This window comes from Trichosurus vulpecula, chromosome 5, assembly GCF_011100635.1.
Source record: "Trichosurus vulpecula isolate mTriVul1 chromosome 5, mTriVul1.pri, whole genome shotgun sequence".
Taxonomy (NCBI): domain Eukaryota; kingdom Metazoa; phylum Chordata; class Mammalia; order Diprotodontia; family Phalangeridae; genus Trichosurus; species Trichosurus vulpecula.
Window position 1 is genome coordinate 111,812,859 of NC_050577.1, and position 24,156 is coordinate 111,837,014.

General features: G+C 35.9%; 1 protein-coding gene across 1 annotated transcript in view; it reads left to right on the forward strand.

Moving 5' to 3' along the window:
- The window catches only part of MTPN (myotrophin), a 70,273-nt gene that overhangs the window by 23,642 nt on the left and 22,475 nt on the right, over positions 1-24,156 (forward strand). Inside the window, exons 2-3 of the mRNA XM_036759975.1 lie at positions 4,084-4,197; positions 5,306-5,389. Coding sequence (XP_036615870.1) covers positions 4,084-4,197; positions 5,306-5,389 — 198 coding nt within the window. The remainder of the gene's footprint in view (positions 1-4,083; positions 4,198-5,305; positions 5,390-24,156) is intronic.

The window sequence follows — 24,156 nt, forward strand, 5'->3', positions numbered from 1 at the left end:
CTTAACAGAAATTGTTTCCTTGCCAGAATTCAAATATCAGTCTCTATAGGTTAGTTACAGGATTATAGAGAAAATTTAAAGAGCCATTCTCTAGGCGTAAGACCAAGAGTTCCTTTCCTCTGCTGAGTTCCTGCAGAGTCAGGAACTATGCAGTTAGCATCTTGATCACAGAATAATAAAGTAAAAGATGAACTTTTAATATAAATTTTCTTTTTTATCATGACCACAAACATTAATATTTCAGTATGTTAAAAATAAAAAAGATTATGTATGAAACTGTACTCCTACATATATTTTAAAGTATATATTAAATTTACTATGGTAGTATTAACAAAAAGGCCCTGTTGTCTTTGTCACTGTGTGTTATTGTAGGACAAACCACTTTTCCACCATTCCAAATGCCCCATAGCAACAAACATACATACATACAGCTATACAGACAGAGAGAGAATGTACTTCTTTGCTATATTTTGCCCAGAAGACAGATTGGTGATGTTTATTTTAAAGCTAAAGCAGAGGAAGTTACAGTTTACAGAAGTCTGGTTAATTTGTATTAGCTATGAAGTTTGTTGAATCATTGCCATGGTAATTACACTCCGTGAACTTTAATGAAACAAGATTAGTTGCCTGAGTTAAAATTGATAATGAAGACTGATGAAAAGAAAAGGAGTTGTCTCTGAAATAACAAACCAAAAAATCTTTTTGTTGCAGTCCTTCAAATTTTGACAAAGTTGTAAAGAGAGTTTTGAGATTGACTCCAAGTAATCCCTATTGTAATTTAAATTTGTTTCTGAATATACACAATATATGTTGCATTAAAATGCCTTTATTGTGTATATAAATAATAAACAAAATTCAGAAACTTGCTCATTTGTCCAATTATGGAAAATTCATTTAAAATCAATTTAGATTTATAATAATGCAAATGTGCATTTATCTCTGCCTTGAGCTAGGCAGAATAAACAAAACTTTTTTTGAAAGATATTTTTGAGATTTAACTTTAGTTAGATTTTGCTAAGGTAGCTACAGTAGTTCTTTCTTAGAGTTGTTTACTTAGCTCTAGGTCAGGTAAGACCGAGCTTGACTCCAAAGAAGATGAGAGACAACACTTCCCTCCTTTGTAGAAGCAAGGGACTATGGGTACAAGATATTACATATAATGGCAGACTTTTTTTAATAAGTTGTTTAGTTTTGTAGAACTTCTTTTACTTCCTTTCTCCATACTGAATTGTAAAGAATGGCCCTGGGAAATGGCAAGGGGAGAAATACAATGGGGAAACATAGATCATATAAAAAGTAGCCATTAAAATTATATTTAAAGATATTACTCTAAACCATCATTGGAGAAATGAAGAGAAGAATGCAGATTATCTACCCAGTTGAATTATTATATCTTAAGATCACAAATTTAGAGTTGGTCAGGAACTTTAGGGACCCCTGCACTCCCCACACCATTTATTACCCTTGTTTAAATGACTTTGTATTTTTGTTGTGTTGTTTACAGTAGTGTTAGACTCTTTGTGATCCCATTTGGGGTAATTCTTGACAAAGGCACTGCAGTGGTTGGGTTGCCATTTCTTTCTCCAGAGCATTTTACAGATGAAGAAACTAAGGTAAACAGGGTTAAATGATCTGCCCAGGGTCACATAGCTCAAGTAAGTGTCTGAGGACAGATTTAAATTTAGGAAGATAAGTCTTCCTGACTCTTGGCCCAGCACTCTGTCCACGGCACACCACCTAGGTTTGAATTTACTTTGTATTTACTTAGCTATTCATATGTTGGTTCTCTAACAGAATGTTCTTGTGAACAGGACAGTTTCATTTTCATTTTTGTATCCTCATCTCCTAGCACAGCATCTTACACAACATAAACCCTTCATAAGTGTTTCATGAATTGATTTGAAGATTCATGTTGTGTGAAGTGTGTAGCATCCTCAGTACCAGATTTTACAAGCGTCTTGTATTACCTGATATGACATCATTTTTGAATAAGAAACCTCAGAAGTGAAATGTTACAGATTTTATTGCTTTCCTTTACTATGTCACAGTAGATCTGTGATTAATCAGTGTGTGTGTGTACTCTTTCCAGCAGTGAAGATAGGAGCCATGTACCTGTAAATCCTCCACAGAGGATCTTGTCAGTATCTTAGTTGTGCTATATATCATCCATGATTGTGAGAAATGTTTAATGTGTAACTGCTTAATAGTAACATTTCTTTTGAGGCTAAACGTATGCAATGAGAGACACCTTATTTTAGTAGAGTTTTTAATGTTATATTTTGCTCAAAAAAATGGTACTTTTTTGTAGTCAACAACAAAAAACAGTAGAATTTTGGTGCCATTTTTTCCACTTTTCAGTTGATTATGTGACTGTAAAGGTATACAGGCAGCTGGGTGGCTCCATGGATAGAGGGCTGGCCCTGGAGTCAGGAAGACCTGGGTTCAAATGTGGCCTCAGACACTTACTAGCTTTGTGACCCTAGGTAAGTCACTTAACCTCTGTTAATCCCCTGGCTAAAGAAATGGGAAACCGCTCCAAGAAAACTCCGTGGGACCACATTGGTGTGCTGTGGTCCACAGGGTCACAAAGAGTCAGACACAGCTAAACAACAGCAACAAAGATGTAGAAAACTGTGAAAGCTTGACTGGTTTCATATTTACATAAATTATGTCCTTGGTGCACGTGTAGATCACTCCCATGATGAATTTTTAGAGCCAAGAGTATAGGCATATGGGTTAGTCATAAAAAAGAGATCATAAGCCATTTGGTTTAAAATAACTCCAACCTGACCTGTTTAAATGAGTTATTGACACTTTAAAATGGGAAATGGATAACAGAACAGTTATTGCTCTTTAAACTATCACCATATCCCAAAGCAGTTTCACCAATATAAGTAAATCTCTAAAACCGGGAGACCAAAATCCGAAAATAGTTGATTTCCTTTCCAAAGAAGAGGGAGATGGTAGCCATAGGCAGTACTGATTTAAAATATAAATTCATTTGTAAAGTCTTGTGGAGGAGAATAGTAGAAGATTATAAGCAGTATCTCCTCATAAAGCAGTGAAAAACAGTGGAGGGAAAAAGAAAAGGTGAGAGGTCTGATTAAGCAAAGACATCTCATGGGCATTTATAGATGAAACTGGATAGTGAATGTTAAGCAAGTGAGAAATCAAGGTCTATAGAGAACTTTATAAATTTTCACCATCAGTTAAGTTACATTTCAGCTATCCCATTTGAACATTTAACCTCACAGCCCCAGATGTGTTATATAAGGAAGTAGAATACTACTGAAAAACAAAGATGAAAAGAAAGAACAGGTGGAATAAACCAAGTATATAAGGAGACAGTTCATGTTGGAAGCAGCACAGTTCCTTAGTATTGTGAAAGAAGGGAGGGACTTTGCTTGGAAGATTTATGGGAGTGAATCTACTAGAGTCATGTAGAATGAGCCAGCGGAGTTAGGTTCTGATCTGTATCATTGGAGGAAGTACTGACATTAATGAGATCAGAGGATCCATCAAAGTAATATTGGCTTCTCTCTCTTTTTTTTTAATGTGGTTTGATATCTTCCCTTTCAGAAATCTTGAAAATTGACTGCTTGATGCTTTTTAAATTGTCACTTTTCAGGATCAGTCTTTTCTGTATGTTCATGGTCTGGTCCAGTTACTCTTCCCAGCTTTGTTTCCTGTAGTGCTATTTCTCTTTCTTTGTGTAGTACATTGGAGACTGATATTTCAAAATAAGAAAATTTTAGAAATGTTTGGGTAGTTTATATACATTGTTTTATAGTTACTAATAATTAAAGTAGGAGTTTAAATTTTTACGTAGTATTATATGGTTACAAAGCACTTTTTCCCCACACATTGTCTCATTTAGTTTTCACCTCTAATGGTTGTGACTTTCATTACTTAAGATCACCAGGTATTGTACTACATTTCCATTCCAGTAGTAGGTCCATCCGTTTTAGAAAATATAATCATTGAATGAAATCCTCATAGTTTTTTGGGGAGGGTGTGGGGGGTTGAACTTCATTTGCCTTCTCCAACTATCACCTTTTATCCTAATTTTTCTTTTCTTTTAAGGGTGAAGATGTTAATCGGACACTAGAAGGTGGTAGGAAGCCTCTTCATTATGCAGCAGACTGTGGGCAGCTTGAAATCCTGGAATTTCTGCTACTGAAAGGAGCTGATATTAATGTATGTCTTTTTATTTAAAAAGGTGATTTAGTTTAGACCAATTCTGCTGTATAGTTTGGGTAATTGGTTATTATACATTTTTAAAAAGCTATTTGTGAGAACTTCATTTTGGAAAAGGAAATTATTTAAAATTAAGTGTGCCAGTTTCCTATAATTTAGAAATTATTGAGACCTTTAGCATAAGCAGGATAAATTGGCTTGATTTTGAGGTTCAGTGTTGGAAAGAGAATTGACTTTTCTATTATGTGTTTAGTGATTTAAGCTAAGGTAATGGCACATAGAGAACTACTTTACATTTGTACACATTTATGTGTCCCATACTCACTTTTTAAAAACTTAGCTACTTATTTTTGAAGTTTGCAGGTGCTAGATATACTAAAGCTTGGAGAGTTAAAACTTTGTAGGGAGCAAGTAAATATTACTTAATGAAATGAAGACTAAGTCTCTCTACATCTATAATGATACTCCACATTGAATTTTAAGACTAAATTTTAAATCATTTCTTTTTCAGTATGAGTTAACAGTATGATGTGATAACCAAAAAAGGCTCATTTCATCTTAGAGAACTACAAAGTCTGCAACAAGGGAGGTTATAGTTCCACTGTTCTATGCCCTGGTCAGACATATGGAATCTTTTGTTCGGTTCTGGGCACCACACTTTAGGAAGAATGGAAGAGATTGGTCAGCATAGAGAATTGGAAACTGTGCAATACCAGAATCAGTTTGAAGAAACTGAAGATAGTTATTTTGGAGAAGAGACGACTTGGGAGAGAGATAATTAACTATGTTCAGTTATTTGAAGGGTTATCATTTGGAAGAGGAGGTACTAAATCCCATTTCGATGAATAAAAATAGGAAGCTTTCAATAATGTATCTCTAATGATGAGCTAAGATTGAAATGGGTTTCTTACCAAGGTGATAGTGACCTCTCTCTGGAGGTATTAAAGAATAGATGACTGGTCACTATCATTTTGTCAAGGATATTATACAGGGGCTTCCTGCTCAGGAGAGTATTAAACTAGACGACCTCTGAGGACACTTAACAGCTTTGGAATTCTGTGATTTAAATGAATAAGCATGTTTATCCCATTAATTTATTATTTTGTAGGCTCCTGATAAACATCATATCACCCCTCTTCTGTCTGCTGTATATGAAGGTCATGTTTCTTGTGTGAAACTGCTTCTGTCAAAGGTAAGAGCTATTGCTAATTTTCGCTGATTTCTTTGATACTTTATAATTTGTTCAAAGATAGGTTAAGGATCTGTGGTTTTTTTACTTTTTTGTATCACTAGCACTCAACACTGTGCCTGGCATATCATAAGCACTTTAATGAATCTTATTGTTTGATTGAAGATAAATTGCTGAATTTTGTTTTGTTTCAAATTGTATCTGGTATCAGCCATTGAGAACTCAGTTGTGTGATTTGATGTCCCAGATTCTACTTTCTATACTGGTACCCAGACCAAATATTTACTTACACAAACACGCTATAAAAATGGTTTAGTCGAAGCACTACTGGACTAGGGGTTCATGGATTTTGGTGTTGGCACTGGCACTGTTAATAAGTCACTTCTATGGGTCTCCTGATCTATAAAATAAGCATTTTAGACTTAATTCTGCCTTTCAGCTCTAGATTAACTTTTCCTATAGTTTCCCTTCTCAAAAAGAAAACTGTCATAGAACAGAGTTGAAAATGATCTTTAGAGGTCGTTTAGTCTAACCTTTTCATTCAGTGCAAGAATTCTTTCCCTGACATCTCTTGAATATATGGTGCATAGCTCAGCACTTTATGAAATATCTCACTGTTGTGTAAATCTGATTAGACTCCCTCAGTAGGAAGAAGTTTATTTCCCTATGATTTTCACCCTTTCTTCCTATTTATAATACAGACCTACCCTACTCCTTCCTTCTACATAGCAGCCCTTCAAATATTATATATTCCCTTAGTTTTCTTAAGTCTCTCTTCATTTCTGTTAACCATTCTTTATGTAATAACATGGTTTTCATATCTTGCATTTTCTTGGCCACCCTTCTTTGGATGCAATCTACTTTCATTGTATCTCATAAAATGTTGTTTTTTGAATTAAATACATTTTAGGCAACCCTAAATTTATAAATAGGTTGGCTTCCAAAAGTTTCTAAGTTAGTGATTCAGAACTCACAATGTATATTTATGATAAAACTAGTGTTGCAAACAATGATTGGGTTCCCTGGCCAACTCTAAAAAGTCAATTTAACTTCTAGCTAAAAAATGCTAACATTTTATGGTTCTAATAGTAGATCTGAGTCAATAGACTTTATCAAATACTTTAGTGAAATTATATAACATTTGTGGAATACCTCCATCTATTCTTCTTGTTGTTCTAGTTTGTATTTTTGCCACAAACCTCAGCTGATTCTGGACTCTTTGCCATTTTGTTACACTTTTGTAGTTAGTTGACTTGAATTATATGTCCTTCTATCCTTTATGCAGTCTTTTTAAACCTAAGGTCATTGGGTATCTATTGCTGTAATAGATTGATTCCTTTAGATTTCTTCTCCTTTTTTTGTTAGTGTGACCAATTTTTTGTTTTAGAATCTCATATTGTATTCCCTCTGTAGTCAAAAGAATCATATCTATATTTCCTAGAATTATTTTGGAATATCTTAAAGACTAGAATGCTTATTCAACTTAGGCCAATTTTCCTATGCTTTATAGTTACAAACTTCAAGACGATGTGTAGGATCCAAATCAATCTCAAGAATTAATCCACAAAATATAAATTTTTCAGCTACATAAGATATAGACTAGGAAGTAACCTAAGAAACTCTCTTAAACTAGATGTTGCTTGTTTATAGGAAGAACATACAAGGAATACATGGTGATTTAAGGAGTGTCTGACTAAAAGGGGCCATATAAAAACAGAAGTTTTGTACCAAAGTCCTAAGAGGAAAGGAATGGTTTCTCCCCCATTCCTTAAGCTGCAGGAAATTAGGGAAAATTAGGAAAGATGGTGAGCCAGGCAGTGCACTGCTTTCATTGAAACCTAGAGTCAAAGGATCTTAGAATGCATCATCTTATACATGAGGAGACTGAGTCCAGAGAAGTAATCCCAGATAACACCATTAACAAGTAGAAGAACAGTGATATTCAGACTTTGTTTAAAAAAAAAGTTCTAATAGCAATTGATGACTCAGTTCTCAGAAGATTGGATTTTCCTTTTAAAAGTTTTATTGGTGGTTTTTGGGTTTTTTTTAAAATACAGCATGCATTCCTTACTATTTATGTCCCCCTCCCAAAACTTCTTCTAAGACACATTGACCATATCTGATAAAATACACCTTATTCTATACCTATAGTCTATCTCCTCTCTACCAGATGTTGATATCAGTCCTAGAGTCCAGATTGGTAATTTCACTGAACTAAGTTCTGATGTCTTTTAGAGTTTTTCCCCTTTTACGTTACCAGTGGTGTCAAACTCAAATAGAAATAGATGCTAGACGTACCGATTTAGAAAACCAAAAATTAACATTATATTGTACTGTATTCTTATTTTATTAAACATTTCCCACTTGCATTTTAATCTGGTTCTGTCTGCAGTGGGAATTTTTGTGTATGTTGCCTGCTGACATCTCTGCTTAACATAACACATAACATGGTAAGAGTGAGAAATGACAGATGTGTGGCCAGAGTCCTCTGCTAACATCTTTGCCATTCCAGGCAAGGAAGTTCGAAAGGAACACTTCCAAAAATATTGGATGGATTTTTCATTTACATCATTAGAGTAAATTCCAGAAGCAGTGAACTCACAGATATTTTTCAGTATAAGTGAATTCTTTCCATCTGTCTAGTTGGTGGTATTGCTAGGTCAAAAGGTATGAACAGTTTTTAGTTACTTGGCTAGCATTATTCCAGATTGTTTCCCAGAATGTTTAGGTCACTTCACAGCTCCACCAAAAGTGTTATTAGTGTACTCATCTCACCACAGTCTCCTGTTAAGTCTTTTTGTCTTTTGTCATTTGTCACTTTAAAGGAGTAAAAAGGTTGGATTTTATTACTTTAAAATATTCTACATATTTTTCTTGGTGTCTTTTGTTTTTAATTCACATTCATTTCTAAATATATCCTAAAAATATCAACTGTACCCAGGAAGCCATCTCTTACAATAAAGATTGAAAGAGAAAGCCAACATATTAGCTATGTGTTATGATATTCCACACCCATAATTTGCTACTCTGGGGCCAAGTTTGGTCTTAATTATACAGTGGTCAGTTTGTCATATTATTCTTTGAACTTAGACTGTTGGCATTATGTGTTTTGTTTTCCTAATTTTGTTTACTCTATTGTACATCAGCTCATTTAAGTCTTTCTATGCTCCTCTGAATTTACTATGGCACAATTTACTCATTTCCCAGATGGGGGACACCTACTTGGTTTCCAGTTGTTTGGAAAAGATTGGATTTCTTTTTTTTTTTCTTATTTAATATTTTATTTTTCCCAATTACATGTAAAAACAATTTTAGCATTCTTTTTTTTTTTTTTTCAAATTTTGAGTTCCAAATTCTCTCCCCCCTGTCCTCCCCTCCCCACTTTGAGAAGGCAAGGAATTTGACATAGATTATACATGTGTAGTCATGTAAAATGCATTTCTATGTAAGTCATTCTGTGAAAGAAAACAGACAAAAAAAAACCAAGAAAAATAAAGTAAAGAAAAAGTATCTTTGATCTGCATTCAGGCTCTACCAGTTCTTTCTCTGGAGATGGACAGACAGCACCTTTCATCATAAGTCCTACAGAATTATCTTAGATCGTTGTATTGCTGAGAATAGCTAAGTTACTCATAGTAAATCATCATACAATATTGCTGTTGTTGTGTGCAATGTTCTCCTGATTGTGCTCACTTCATTTTGCATCAGTTCATGTAAGTCTTGCCAGCTTTTTCTCAGAGCATCCTGCTGATCTTATCTGAAAGCACAATAGTATCCCATCACAATCATATACAACAATTTGTTCAGCTGTTTCCCAATTGATGGATATCCCCTCAATTTCCAATTCTTTGCCACCACTAAAAGAGCTGCTTTAAATATTTTTGTACCCATAGGTCCTTTTCCTTTTTGTTTTTTTTATCTCTTTGGATTACAGACCTAGTAGTGGTATTGCTTGGTCAAAGGGTATGCGTAGTTTTATAGCCCTTTGGTCCTAGCTCCAAATTGCTCTCCAGAGTGGTTCAGTCTATATACAACTTCACCAATAGTACATTAGTGTTTTAATTTTCTCCCGTCTCTTCCAACATTTCTGTCTATTAGCCAATTTGACAGATAGGAGGTAGTTGCTCAGAGTTGTTTTAATTTACATTTCTCTCATCAGTAGTGGTTTAGAGCATTTTTTTTATATGACTATAGAAAGCTTTGATTACTTTGTCTGAAAGCTGACTGTTCATATCCTTTGACAATTTATCAATTGAGGAATGGTTCATATTTCTCTAAATTTCAATCTGTTTTCTATGTGTTTGAGAAATGAAGTCTTTATCAGAGAAACTGTAAAAAAAAATTTTTTTTCACAATGATTACCAACTGTGTATTTACCTCCATTCTTTTTACCCCGTTTATCCTTTCTCTCTCCTTTTACCCTGTCCATTCTCTAAAGTGTTTTGCTTCTGACTTTTACCTAACCCAAACTGCCCTCTCTTCTAACAGTTCTTCCCTCCCCCAACTCTTTACTCTTTTTTGAGTAACCCCTTCCCTCCTACTTGCCTGTATAGTAAGATCAATTTCTGCACCCAACTGAGTGTGTATATTTTTCCCTCTTTGAGCCAGTTCCAATACGAGTAAGGTTCCTGTGCTCCCCTCCCCACTTCCCCCATTTTCCCCTCCACTGTAAAATCTCATTCAGGCCCCTTTTATGTCAGATAATTTATCCCATTCTACTTCTCCCTTTCCCCTTCTCCCAGGACATTCTTCTTTCTCATCCCTTAATTTTATTTTTTTAGACAATCATATCATCACATTCTACTCAAACCTCTGCTTTCTATATATACTCTTCTAACTGCCCTAATAATTAGAAAGTTTTTAGGAGTTAGAAATATCATTTTCCCATGTAGGAATATAAACAGTTTAACCTTATCGAATCCCTTATGATTTCTCTTTTCTGTTTGCCCTTTTAATGCTTCTTTTGTATCTTGTATTTAAAAGTCAACTTTTCTGTTCAACTCTGGTCTTTTCATCAGGAATGTGTTCAAGTCCTCTATTTCATTGAATGCCCATTTTTTTCCCCCTGGATTATACTAAGTTTTGCTGTGTAGGTGGTTCTTGGTTGTAATTCTAGCTCTTTTGCCCTCTGTAATATCATATTCCAAGGCTTCCAGTCCTTTAATGTAGAAACTGCTAAATCTTGTGTTTTCCTGACTGTGGCTCCACGATACTTGAATTCTTTATGGCTGCTTGCAGTATTTTCTCCTGGGAGTTTGGCTATAATATTCCTAGGAGTTTTCATTTTAGGATCTCTTTCAGGAAGTGATTGGTGGATTCTTTCAATTTACCCTCTGGTAAAAATATCAGAATACCAGGACAGTTTTCCTTGATAAACTCTTAAAAGATGATGTCTAGGCTCTTTTTTTGACCATGACTTTCAGATACCGCAGTAATTCTTAAATTTTCTTTCCTGCATCTACTTTCCAAGTCAGTTGTTTTTCCAATGAGATATTTCACATTTTCTTCTAGTTTTTCATTCTTTTGATTTTGTTTGTTTCTTTACGTCTGATAAAGTCATTAGCTTCTACTTGCCCAATCTAACTTTCAAGGAATTGTTTTCGTCAGTGAGCTTTTGTACCTCCTTTCTTGGACCAGTTTTACTTTTTAAGGAGTTCTTCTCTTCATAGTCTGTTTTTTAAGGTGTTGTTTTCTTCTGTCTTTGTGTGTGGGTGTGGGTGTGGGTGTGTGCCTCCACTGATTCTTTTTTTATGATTTTCTTGCATCCCTCTCATTTACCTCCCCAATTCTTCCTCTACCTCCCTTACTTGATTTTTAAAATCCTTTTTGAGCTCTTCCATGGCCTGAGACCAATTCATATTTTTCTTGGAGGCTTTGGATACAGGAATTTTGACTTTGCTGTCTTCTTCTGGGTGTATGTCTTGATCTTCTTTGTCACCGTAGTAACTTTCTATGGTCAGAATTTTTTTTCTGTTTTTTCCTTTTCCAGCCTTTTAACTCTATGCTAAAGTGGAGCTCTGCTTCCCAAGTGGAAGGGGCACTGTCCCAGGCTCCAGGTTTCTTGTACAGCTGTTTTCAGAGGTAATTCTGGAGATCTGTAAGTTTTGGGCTCTTCGAAGGTGGTATGATCTAGGGAGAGGAGTGTTTACTAGTCTCCTGTACTGTGCACTGGTTTGTGCACAAGCACTCTTTTCAACCCTGGAACTGTGACCAGGGTCCTTGCTCCTCTACGGTCACAAGCTCTCCTGGGCTATTGCTCCTCCTTGAACTGGGACTAAGACCAGGGCTTTGACCCAGATCCAAGTATAGGCGATGCAACAGAGTCCTGCCCCTGGTGCCAGCAAAGGGACCCGTTTAAATCTTCTGACATGTTATCCGATCCCCTTACTGTCTGGGCTGAGAGGTCTGGAAACCACCACTGTTGCCACTGATTTAAGTCGCACTGGGGCCTGGACTACTCTCCTCTCTTACCCTGGTGCAACAGACCTTTCCTGCCAATCTTCTAAGTTATCTTGGGCTGGAAGATTGTTTCACTCCATCTTTTTATGGGTTCTACCACTCTAGAATTTGTTTAGTCATTATTTAAAGGTGTTTGGAGAGGTTTGGGGGAGAACTCAGGCACTCAGGTCCCTGCCTTTACTCCACCATCTTGGCTGATTGGACTTCTTCACTTAACTGTATGCTATGCAGAAGTTATTGGTCTTTCTGTTATTTTTAATAAAATATTTTGGGTGTCTCAGTAATAGTTTTCAGACATTTTGTACTATAGCACAAATGATATGGTTCTCCAGAAGTACTTATATGAACATAATTATCTATTTTAGCAGGCAGGCAATAGGCATTCTATTAAGCACTTACTTACTCTGTGCCAGATACTATACTAGCTTTGGGAATGCAGATACAAGCAAAAAGAAAGACAGTCCCTGCCCTCAAGGAGCTTATATTCTAATGAGGGAAAATAACATATAAAATGGAGCTGAATAAGTGTTGGGGAGTGGGAGAGAAGGGGAATTACATATCCATATGGTGGTGAAGTCCAGAGAGTCAGAAGCACAACCAGGATAGAGCAAGGCAGAGGTATGTTCCAGGGTTAGAAGACAACTGAGTCATAGAGGCAGAGTCCAGAGCATAGCTACATTCTCTTTGCCAACCAGAAGGATCCGTGATAGAGAAGGCTGTTTGGATTAGAAGCACCCACAGAAATTTCCTACCCCATATCTACTCCTACCACATGTTTCAAAATAGACAGCAGAAAGTATACTCTGTCCCAGTTCCGCTATGACTGTCTTTTACCTTAATTATTTATTCTTGTTGTATTTAAGAATTTTAATTTAAATTGTTTAAAACTATGGTGAATCTTTCCTTACATTTTTGTCTTCTGTCTCAACCACTGATTGAGAAGAGTTGTCATGGTGCTTGCTTTTTTTTTTTTTTTTATTCAGGGAAGATGTTAAAATCTGTAGCTTGGAAATTAGGTTTTTAACCTGTCAGGTGACCAAATATAATATCTTTCATAGGTTATATCCCTTTGATGTAATTTGACCCATTACAAGAACCAGCTGGGGCTGCACTTCTCTGAACCTTATTTTCGAGAGAGAGAGATAGAGAGAGAGAAAAACACATACACCCTATTGAATAATTGAATGGAAGTATGTGGAGAAGAAAACTCATCACTAATGAGGTGCATCTTTCAAAGACTGGATTATCAGAGTATGAACTCTGAACTCTGGCAGGTTCAAATTGCAAAGGTTTCGTGTTTGGGTATGGTGATGGACTGTAGCTACATTTGGAAAATCACGTCATCAGTTTGGCTGCATAGTAATTAGTTTTTCAGCTATATTGTCCCCTTAAGGCTAAGTTGTAGAGAGGTTGTTCTGCATTAATGGAGAGATACCCTCCCAGACAATCATAGATCTGTGAAGTGTGTGTATTTTGTATTTTTTTGTTTTGTTTTGTCTTGCATTTGTGGCCACCTTGATTTCTTCCTATAACTGTGTAGTGCAGACTTTAAGGACTCTGAATTAGGAACAAAAATACTTTCCTATGAAACGTACCTCACCTTATCAACATTATATTCCCTACCTGCCACCCTTTCCCCCCCCCCCCAAAAAAAAGGCAATTAGTGATGAGGCATTTTAACAACTGGACCAAAAAACTTTTTTTCCTGATCCATATGTACTCATTGACAGCCTATATTTCTTCAGCTCATGCTCACCGTGCTTCTCTCTTTTTTCTCCAGAAGGTTTTTATGTAATGGTATATAAATTGTAACGTTTTCAGATAGTTTCTTAGTGAACTTGTGTTTACTTCAGAACTTCATGCATTTCTCTGTAAAGTCCAAAGAACTCAGGTTTTACTTCACACCCAGCAAATAGACAAAGGTAACAAATGGTAGGAATAAGCAGGTACATTAATACACTGTTGGTCTTGATCAAACTGTTCTGGGAATCATTTTGGAATTATCCTAGCAAAGCGACTTAAGCTATCCCTGACCCTTAACCAGAAGATACCACTGGTAGGCATATCATTGCAGGAAGTGAAAAATGAAGGGCTGCATTTACATTAAAATATTTATAACAGCACTTTCTCTAATAGTAAAGAACTGGACATGAAGTAGATATCCACCAATGACAAATGGCTAAACTGTGATACATGAAAATGAAAGAATATTGCTGTGCTTTAAGAAATAATGAGTATGAAGAATACAGTTAAGCACAGGAAGGCTTTCTTTATTGCAGTGTAAGGTAAACAGAACTAGGAAAGCAATATACCTAATAACTAGAAAACATAAATGGAAAGAGGAAGGAGCAAACAAATGAAAGGAAATGAAACTTAGCTCTGAAGGTGAGAAAAAACTCCCTCCTTTATAGAGATGGGGAACTCTGGTTATGAGACAAAGCATATACTCTTCTATACAATTGGTGTATTACTTATTGTAACAATTTCTTTTAAAAAACCTGGTTATCCCCTATTAACAGGGAATAAAAAAGAAAGGAAAATAACAGTTATGCAAATACAGAGCAGTTATGCGAATACAGAACTGTTATTTTTCCTTTCTTTTTTATTCCCTGTTATAGGAGATAGCTAGGTTTTTTAAAAGAAATTGTTTTAAAAACAAAAGATACCAATAGAAATGTTTTTAAATTTCTCTCATGGAAATAAAATAGTAATTCTTACCTTTCTCACTTTGTGAATTGGAGTGCTTTGTATTGATTCTGCACAGCAAATTGATTGCCTGTAACATAGAAACTGATAATCTCATCTGGTTTTAGTAAGTCTACTGTTGAAAAGACATAAGTTATGATGCATATCATAAAGAAGTCCTTTCAGACCTTCTGTCTCACGTTTGTAGTCTTAGGCCTGTTTCTACAAAGCATTCTCTAGGTTTTTGTACTAATCACCCCAGAGCCAACTCTCTATGGGAGGTTATTCCTATGGGAGATTAAGAGAAGGGAGGAAAGATCATTGTCAGATAGGATCAGGCAGTCATTTGAGGAAAAGAGAAAGGGATATGGGAAACCAGTTCGAGGGGAAAAGCATAGTTCAGTGTAGAGTGGGAAGCTCAAAACTTGGTTTATTCTTCCAGGTCTTCCCCATGCCTCTTTAACCACATCCATCTAGGTAGATAAGGATACTTAAGACAGAAGGTAATAAATCGGGTCTAATATGAACAAGATGGAAGTTATGTTTAATGGAGGGTTATTCTTCCCATTTGATCAGTGAGAAAAGGGGAGTTAACAAGGACAGCCCCACACAAACTTCTATCACCACAAAGTTCTGGCTTTATTACTCTCCTTTCATCTCTAAGTTGCCCTCTGAAATCTTGCCTTCTGGTGGTCTACTAAGTCATGTCAATTTGTTTAACCATTTCCCAATTGATGAGCACCTATTTCATTTCTAGTTCTTTGCTACTACAACAAAGTTGTTAAAGTTTTCCTTTAGCACCACCTCCCCTTTTATGAAGCTCTACCACCTCCTGTTATTCTTTTCCTCTCTAGGTACCCATTACCTTTGTACTGTCTTCTGTATAAGAAAAAATAGGGGGCAGAAGAAAAGCCAATTGTGGACATTAAAAGATAGCAGATTTCACCTCAGGAAAAATTTCCTGACAATATTGGCATCCCGGAAATAGAATGGACTGTAAGGCTGATTTATAATTTGGATAAGGGTTAGATTAGATCACCTGAGATCTCTTCTAAACCTTATTGTTTTACTTCCGAAACTACTTTTGCTTCAGCGCCTCACCCAAGCCTGTTTTCCTCCCCAAAGTGCCCAGTATTTTGAAAGTACCTACTTCTCAAAATTCACATTTCCTTAGTATGGCTTATCTAAGTGTTAGGAAAAGCAAAGTGGTTAAACTAATATATTCTAAGGTATGAATAACTGATTCAGCAGTACCAACACATATGATAGGAACCACTTTTACAGCCTTCCAGAGATGTTTACTTTTAAACCCAGATGAATCTCTATAATTGGGAAAGAGGGGGAGATGTCAGAGCCTTCCCTTAAATTACATTACATACAGGCCAGCCACGGGAAGAAGATAGGGAAAGAACTTTCTTTGTCCCCAGGCCCTTCCTCTGTAACAGATTTATTTTCAAGAGGAAAAAAAACTTGGGGCCACAAACTTTTCCCCCATATCTCCCCAAGCCACCTACAGATGTTTCTGTTCTTCCCACTCCTTCTAACTGTTATCTGAATTCTAAGGCCCATGTTGTTCCATCTCTGTATTATTTATGCAAAACAGAATCATCCATTTATCTAAAGGATTTTGAGCAAAATGGATAGAAATAATGTTATTCTGACAAATTTACCTAGTAACAGATAAATTGTCAAATTATCTTTGAACTGCATTACAAATGTCAAAAGCAATGTTATTCCTGGAGTTTCAAATCTGCAAAGGATGAAATACTATTTAGGATAGTGATGTGCATGCATAAATGTTTGATCCCTTGCCTCTAACAAGTTTAGATTTATATTTAGCCTGTATTCTATTTAAAATCTACATTTTCAAGTTTGAGCCTACTTAAGCTATTTGCTATACTGACCTTCTGAACTTCTACAAGTTTCTGTCAAATTCTAGAACTATTTTAAAAAATTAATTTAAAAAATAGTTTTTTCCCATGTTATTTATTAAAGTGATCAAAAGAATTCAGAATCAGAAGACCAGAATTTGAATCCAAGCTCTACCTTAGCAAGTCACTTGACTTCTCTGGCCCCTCAGTAACTTCCTCTGTAATTTAAATATTATAATAGATCTGTTAAGATAGTGAACTGGTTTTATAGATGTGGCCTTATGTGTTGTACCTAAGAAAACCTTGTTACCTAATTCTTAAACAATTTTGCAGAATTACATAAATTACGTTTTAAAATGTAGCCAATAGCATAGCATCATCCAATAGGGGGAGTTGGATTTTGGTGATGAATGAAGTTTGAGCCCTTGCCCTGACATTTATTATATGTGTGTCTTTTGGAAAATCTTAAAACATCTTTGAGCAGATAAGTAAAAAGTGAACAATTCTTATGTTTAAGGGAGTTTTGTGAACAAATCACTTTACAAACCTTGAAAGACTACATAAATTAAATTCTTACTATTGGTAATAATCATAATGAACTACTGCTATTACGGCTCAAATGCAAGGATGATTTTTTTTTACTCTTCATCAACACTTCGCATAGTACCTATAAAAATTTGTATAAATGAAGTAGTGCCTTATGTACATCAACAGTTTGGTCAATAAATACTCAACCAGAATCCTAAACTAAATGATATTAGGAGGAGCTGTAGTCAATGTTGGTAATAGGATGGCAGCATCAGCATCTGGAAGTCTCTTCCGGGTTCTGCCACACACACATCCTGACCCTCTTTTTACTGCCTCATTCTCTTCATACCCCAGCTCTTACCCATATTCAGAATGTGAGCTCCTTGAGGGGGTGGTGATTTATATTTTTATTTGTTTACTCAGCACCTAGGATAGAACCTGGCACATAAATGACACTACATGTTTATTGATTGATTATATGACCGCACAACTTACATAACTGGTAGTGGCAATGTTGCTGAAGTATTTAGATATACTCCATTAGTTAGTTATATAACATTCCCAAATTTAAAAACATTATTTTTATTAATTTGCCTGTGAATAATTAGAATAAGACTGATTTGGTTAGAAAAGAGTCATAAAATTCAGTTGTCATGAACTGTATACCACCATAAGCTTTATTCCATTTCTCCTTTGAAACAGCAAATACGAGAAAGATATAAGAAGTTCCACTCTTTTTGTAAACTAGAACATTTTCATGTTATTTTGAGAAAAGTGGATATCATTCCAGAAAAGGTGGGTGTTAGTCTGGTTTGGGTTGTTAAAATTTGTGTGTGCCTATGTGTTGTCATAGAGAACTGATCCTGAAATGAGTAAGACCTGGGTTCAAGTTTGCTTCGAACACGTAAAAGCTTTATGACTCTGGACAAGTCACTTAAACCCTCAGTACCCCAGGCAACTCTGATACCATAAATTCTAGAGACTGTGTTGAGGGAGTTTCCTCATTAGGAGTTCCTTATACCAGTGAAATACAAGATCCAGTCCAACAATAATAATAATAATAATAATACTTGAATGGCTTCATGATCACAACAAACCCTTGCTTTCTTATCCTGTACAGTTGTTGTTCCCTTTTGTAACTCACCAGTTGGTGTTTAATTTATCATAGAGATAGTTTTCTTCTAGTTAATTCAGTATTTCATGGATGCCAATGCATTACTTAGATTATCTGTTGTAACGTCTCTCTCATTACATAGTTTAGCCAACCTGCTTTTCCAGTTTCTTATACTATAGTCATCATTGGTTGATAGTAGGCTACATACTGCCTACTCAGACCTACTATGTATCTTTATATTGTTCTTTCCATCTCCTTCAATTTTGATCCTAAGATTGTGATGGTCTGGGATTCTCACCCCTAAGTCATCATTTCAAGAATATCGGTGTTGAAAAGATGGGTTTTTGCCAGAAACAAGCAGCTTGGGATTGTTGGAAGCACAGAATAATTCCTGAGATCCAAGTGCCCATTCAGTTCCATAAAAACTCATTATCCACATGTGCTAAGGGATAGGGATAAAAAAAAAAAAGAGAGACAAAAAGACATTCCCTGCCCTTAAGGAGCTTATTTTTTATTGAGAAGACAACATGCAAATATATACGAAGCAAGCTATATACAGGATAAATAGGAAATAATTAGCAAGGAAGGCACTAGAATTAAGTCATTGTCGTTTAGTCATTTCCAGTTTGTCCAATTCTTTTTAACCCCATTTGGGGTTTTCTTGGCAAAGATACTAGAGTAGTTTGCCATTTCCTTCTCCAGCTCATTTTACAGACGAAGAAGCTGAGGCAAATGAGATCAAGTAACTTGCCCAGGGTAACACAAGCTACTTAAGTGTCTGAGGCTAGATTTGAACTCGGTTAACATGAGTCTTTCTGACTCCAGGCCTGGCACTCTGCTGTACCACCTAATTGCTGTAGACTTAAGAATTATATAACTAGAATTAAGATGAGTTGGGAAATGCTTCCTATAAAAGATGGGATTATTATTTGGAATTTGAAGGAAGCTAGGGGAGTCCGTAAGAGTGGAAGAGGGAGAGCATTACAGGTATGGGGGGGAACAACCACAGAAAATGCTTGGGGACCAACAGATGGGAGATGGGACAGTGTTGTTCATGAAACAATCAGGAGGCCAGAGTGAATCAAAGAATACATGGTGGGGAATAACGTATGAGCAGACTGGAAAGGGAGGGAGAGGAGGATTAGGTTATGAAGGGGTTGGGATGCTAAACAGAGCATTCTGTATTTGATCCACTGGAATTTATAGGGACCAATTTCACTTTTGTCTTTGGGCCTAATATGTAGTAGGTACTTAATGCTTGTTAGGTGATTAGCTTTGTGATCACAGACTAGTGTCTGAACCTCTCTGAGACTCAGTTTCCTCATCTGTAAAATAGATATAATATATTGCCTGTCTTATAGGGGTGTTGTGAAGAAAGTGCTGTCCTGAAGTCCTGAAAGCACTTTATAAATATGATTTATCGAAATATCTTTTACCTGTGGTTTTACCAAAAAATGGAAGACATAGGGATACTTTCTAAGTAGGTCGAAGCAGTAGGAGGTGAGGGGACAGTATTAAATAATAATTAAAATGCTGATGCGATTGACTGATACAGTGAACCCAGCATCTCACCCTTTTATGGAGAGTTCAATAATAATTTGTTGACTAAGCCCAGATAATTATAGCTGACAGTTTATTTAGTACTGGAACAAATGTAGACCATGACATATCCTTCCCTTGCTCCCCTTCCCCTCATTATGTGTTCTAGGTCAGTTCCAGTTATTCCTGTCACCTGCCTAATGTCTCAGAGTAGAATAAAATTACTGATTACCGTGTGGATGTGTGAACAATGGCTTCCTTTCTACCTCTTGGGGTGAGACAGGCCTAGTTCTCCAAGGAATGAAATAAAAGGAGGCAATTTACTGCCTCCTTCTTCTCTTTCCCCTGGGCCAAGTACCTATTCTTCAGCTATTTCAACCAAACTGGCATCATTTCTCTTTTAGGATGGTTTCCCATCCATTGGTCCTAAAGGCTTAAGACAGCTACTTTGTTTAAAAAAAAAAAATCACCTATTCTACTCTCAATGAACTGGGCTGAATGGAACTCCCATCCCTCCAGGCCCTGAGCCAGGAACCCAAGGCCTATTAGCACAAACCTGATAGAGTCTTGGACCTAGTACTTAAGGAGACAAGCATATCCTTTATTTGTACCCTCCCTTTGCCTTCAAATCCAGTCTGCCTGGCTTCTTCAAATTCTGAGAGTTATTTTAAATGAGGATGATGACTCTATTGTAAACATTAAGTTTATAAGCTGTTCTTTAGTAGTGCTGTGCATTGGTCTTCATTACCATCTTTTTTTAAAAAGTGCTATATTCAGATATTGTTTTATTATGGCACTTTTACTTTCTGCTTCCTAAAAAAAAAGATGAAAAATTGGTATTTTTTGTGTCCAACTTTTTAGTTTTGAGTACTATGAGTGTACTTCTGAAGTCTAGAGAACTCAGGTTCAAATTCTTGAACCTTATATTTGAAACTTAAGTTCAAACTCTAGAACCTTACTGTACTATTTGTGACCTTAGGCAAGTTACTTAACCTCTTAAGGCCTCAGTGTATTCATATAAAGAATTAGGGAGTTGGGTTGGATGATCTGTAAGATTCCTTCCAACTCTAAATCTGTGCTCCTCTGATATTAAATAATTCTTGCTGTCAATCATCTTTAATTATAGTATGTATATCTGTATTTACCTACCTGAAGGAGTTAGATTACATTTCTGTCTGTCAGTAGAGGAACAAGAAATAGCATGGTTTTTTTAAAATATATAATTGACATTAGCATAACATCTTCCAGCCAAATAAATTTCTAAATATACTATTAATATTTTTACAGCCGCCTTCACCTCTCCCCTCCCCCCATACCTTACAGGTTGCCCTCCAAATGAAGGAAAGAACCAAAGAATTATTTATCAGCAAACTTTTTGGGGAGAGGGTTTGCAAATGAAAGAAATATAGCCCAGAATTTATGAGTTCCTTCAGGTTGTATGATTAGTAAAATGTAAAACAGACAATAGAATCTTGGACTCATAGTTCTCAGATTTCTGCTTATATACTTCCTCTTTTGGACAATAGTTGTAACATATATTTCAAATCAGCATACGTTACAATAAGGGGAGAACAAGTTTTTTTTTAATTGGCCCAAGCATTCATTTGACTTTCTAGTTTCTTCCTAGAAGGTAAATTTCTTTATAAAACTTTGCTTTTAATTTTAAAAGCTATTACTCAGTTTTGTTTTTAGCTGTTATTTGCTAATGCATAACTGAAATAGTGCATGATTGCTAAACTGAGATTTCCTTATCTCTTTGCTACTAGTCTTTCAACTCAATTCCCAAGAAATTATTCCTCTAATTCCTTTCCATTAGGGCATATGTGATCAGAAAAGACTTAGGTTGTAAGGCTACCTCATTCATTCAGAAAAGGGAATCAGATACTTCATGTTTTAATAGAAATAATCAGAAATTGAAAAAACCTGTCTTACCCCCAAGAATTTTTTATTTGGTTACGCTTTTGTGTAAAGCAGTTACATTCCTTTTTGTCCATGCTGTTTTCCTCTCTAAGTGAACCCGAAAATATTTTTTTTTCGTTTCATCATTTTGTTCCCCCAGCTGTTTTGCTCATTACTGATCTTTTCTGTCATTTATATTCCATTGAGCTTTCTATCCCAAATTGAGAAAAGAAGTGAATTTTAGAAGTACGTAGACTTTGTAGGTGGTTGGATTGAGGGTCCCTTTTGTTACTAAATCTCTGCCATGTCAAATACAGTATCTCTCTATATTTGGAAGAATTCTTCCCTTGCAGCTCTTACATCATGTGAGATCTCACGTTATTCTTAAGTTCTTAGACCTTTTTCCCTATAAGCATTTATGTGGGAGGAGCCTAGCCTCACTTCCAAGGGTCAAGGGTTTTCATCTTTCTTGTGTCATGCTGCCCTTTGGCAGGATGGCAAAGCCTATACCCATCCCAAAATAATGTTTTTAAATGCATAAAATAAAATACTAGGGTTCCAAAGTAAATCAATTCTATTGAAATAGCTATTTTTTAAAAATACGCTCTTAACCCTATGTTAAGAGCCCCTACCCTAGATGGTCCTTTTTCTACTTCCCTCTTTCATCTCTGTTTACCAGAGGTTTCCAAAGTCTGTTTGGAAATTACCTAGGTTCACTATGAATGAAAGGAGAATATTCCTATCAGCCCTCTCTTTACTCTGGTCAGCCCGAGTTCTGCTTTTTGAGAGTGTAAACCACTATGGTACCCTTGCCCCCAAGAGCAATGGTCTCTTCCAGCAAGAACTGCCTTGCTTATCCTTCACTTTCACCTAGAAAAGCCACAATTGTTTATTTTAAGTGTGAAGGAAAAAACCATATCTCACCTTCCTTTATGCTAGGATATGTGATACCTCCAAGTCCGTTTTAGCTAGCTATAAATCCATAATCTTTTGAACATCCAAATAAGTGGAGCCTTGGAGTTGCAAGACCAATTTGTTTGTTCAGAAAAAGGAGGCCTTCAATCCTAAACCAGATCTCTTGTTTCACAAGGGTAGGGGTTACTTATTTCCTCTTTGGGTTTTCATGTCCAAAGTCTATGATATAGTGAGATTATCTTTCTATAAGAATGTTTCCTTGCCTTCAGGCCCAGCACTGCGCCACCTCACTGTCCCTTGGTTCAAAATAGGAGAAAGTAAACCCTGCCTTCTGAGTCCCACAATATCTGGACTGCCAATCCATGGCTAAATTAATTTACATTGGAGTTGATACTACAAGGTGGAATTGGCTGCACATAGACTCTAGAAATTCAGGTCAGCGTGGGTGACCAAAAACTAGCCATGGACCTGATTCGAGCAAATACCAGGCCAGATGGTGTCCCTTTTCCTTCCTCGGACCTGAGTTAACTTGACACTAATTTGCATAGTGGCATATGTTTTGGGCCTCCCTAAGAAGCTCCCATATGTTATATAACCTATTAACATATGCTGGGATACATATCTGCAGAGTATTAATGTTATTCTATAATCCTTCATTTTTATATACCACTTCTTTTTAAAATTATTCTTACATATGTTCATAGCCTTTCCTTTAGTGAAATTTCTCTACCTTGATTTTTTTTTCCTAACTTAACTCTAGTAGCTGATAATCAGAGAACATCCCATTTTGCATTTTGGTGACAACAAAAGCTAGAAACCTAAGGCTATTTCCTTTTGGTGGGGGAGGGGGGATAATAGATTTTGATCTTTTTGGAACTGATGTAGTAAATTTGAGTTCAGACTTATCAAAATTGAATTGTTTCAAAGATTAACTTCCTATTGAATTTGCCTCTTGGAATACCACCATGGAAGTTTTGTTATCCAGGTCATTGATAAATTGATTATGTTCTTATAGAAAGCTTTTAACTGCTAGAGTATAGTTCAACCACTGTTTCATAAGTTAGGAAGAAAGCCCAAGTTATGAGCAGAAATTTGTAAAAATTAGTAGAATCACAACTAATGGATTTTCTCTCTGGATAGAGCACTAGGTCTAGAGTCAGGAATACCTGAGTTCAAATGCAGACTCACACACTTACTAGCTCTGTGATCTCTGGCAAGTCACTTAACTTTTGTCTGCCTTCACTTCCTCAGCTGTAAAATAAGGATAATAAGTATACCCAGCTCTCAGATTTTGATTGTGAGGATCAAGTGAAATAATAATTGTAAATCACTTAGCACAGTGACTGGCACATAATTAAGTGCTTTTTAATTGTTAGCTGTTGTTATTATTATAAAATGAATGCCATAAAAGCAGAATTTAAAAAGTATTAAAGTATTAAAAAGTATTTAAAATGCAGCTGCTTATGTGAGATAGTGTGCTTACCTCTTGTGCTGACAGTTGGCTATCTGCAAAAGAATATAAAGTACAAGACAATAGTAAGAAAATTCAGCGAACATTTTATATAAATTTTAGTCAACATAAGTCACATGTAGCACTATAATTTGTGGAGCGTTTTTATACATTATTTCATTAGATCTTTAAGATAAACTTATGAGGTTATTAGTGTATTGCCATTTCCATTTTATAGCTTTGGTAACTGAGGCTCCAGGGATATTTGTGATGCCCAAAATATCACAAAACTATTAAGCATAACCAGTAG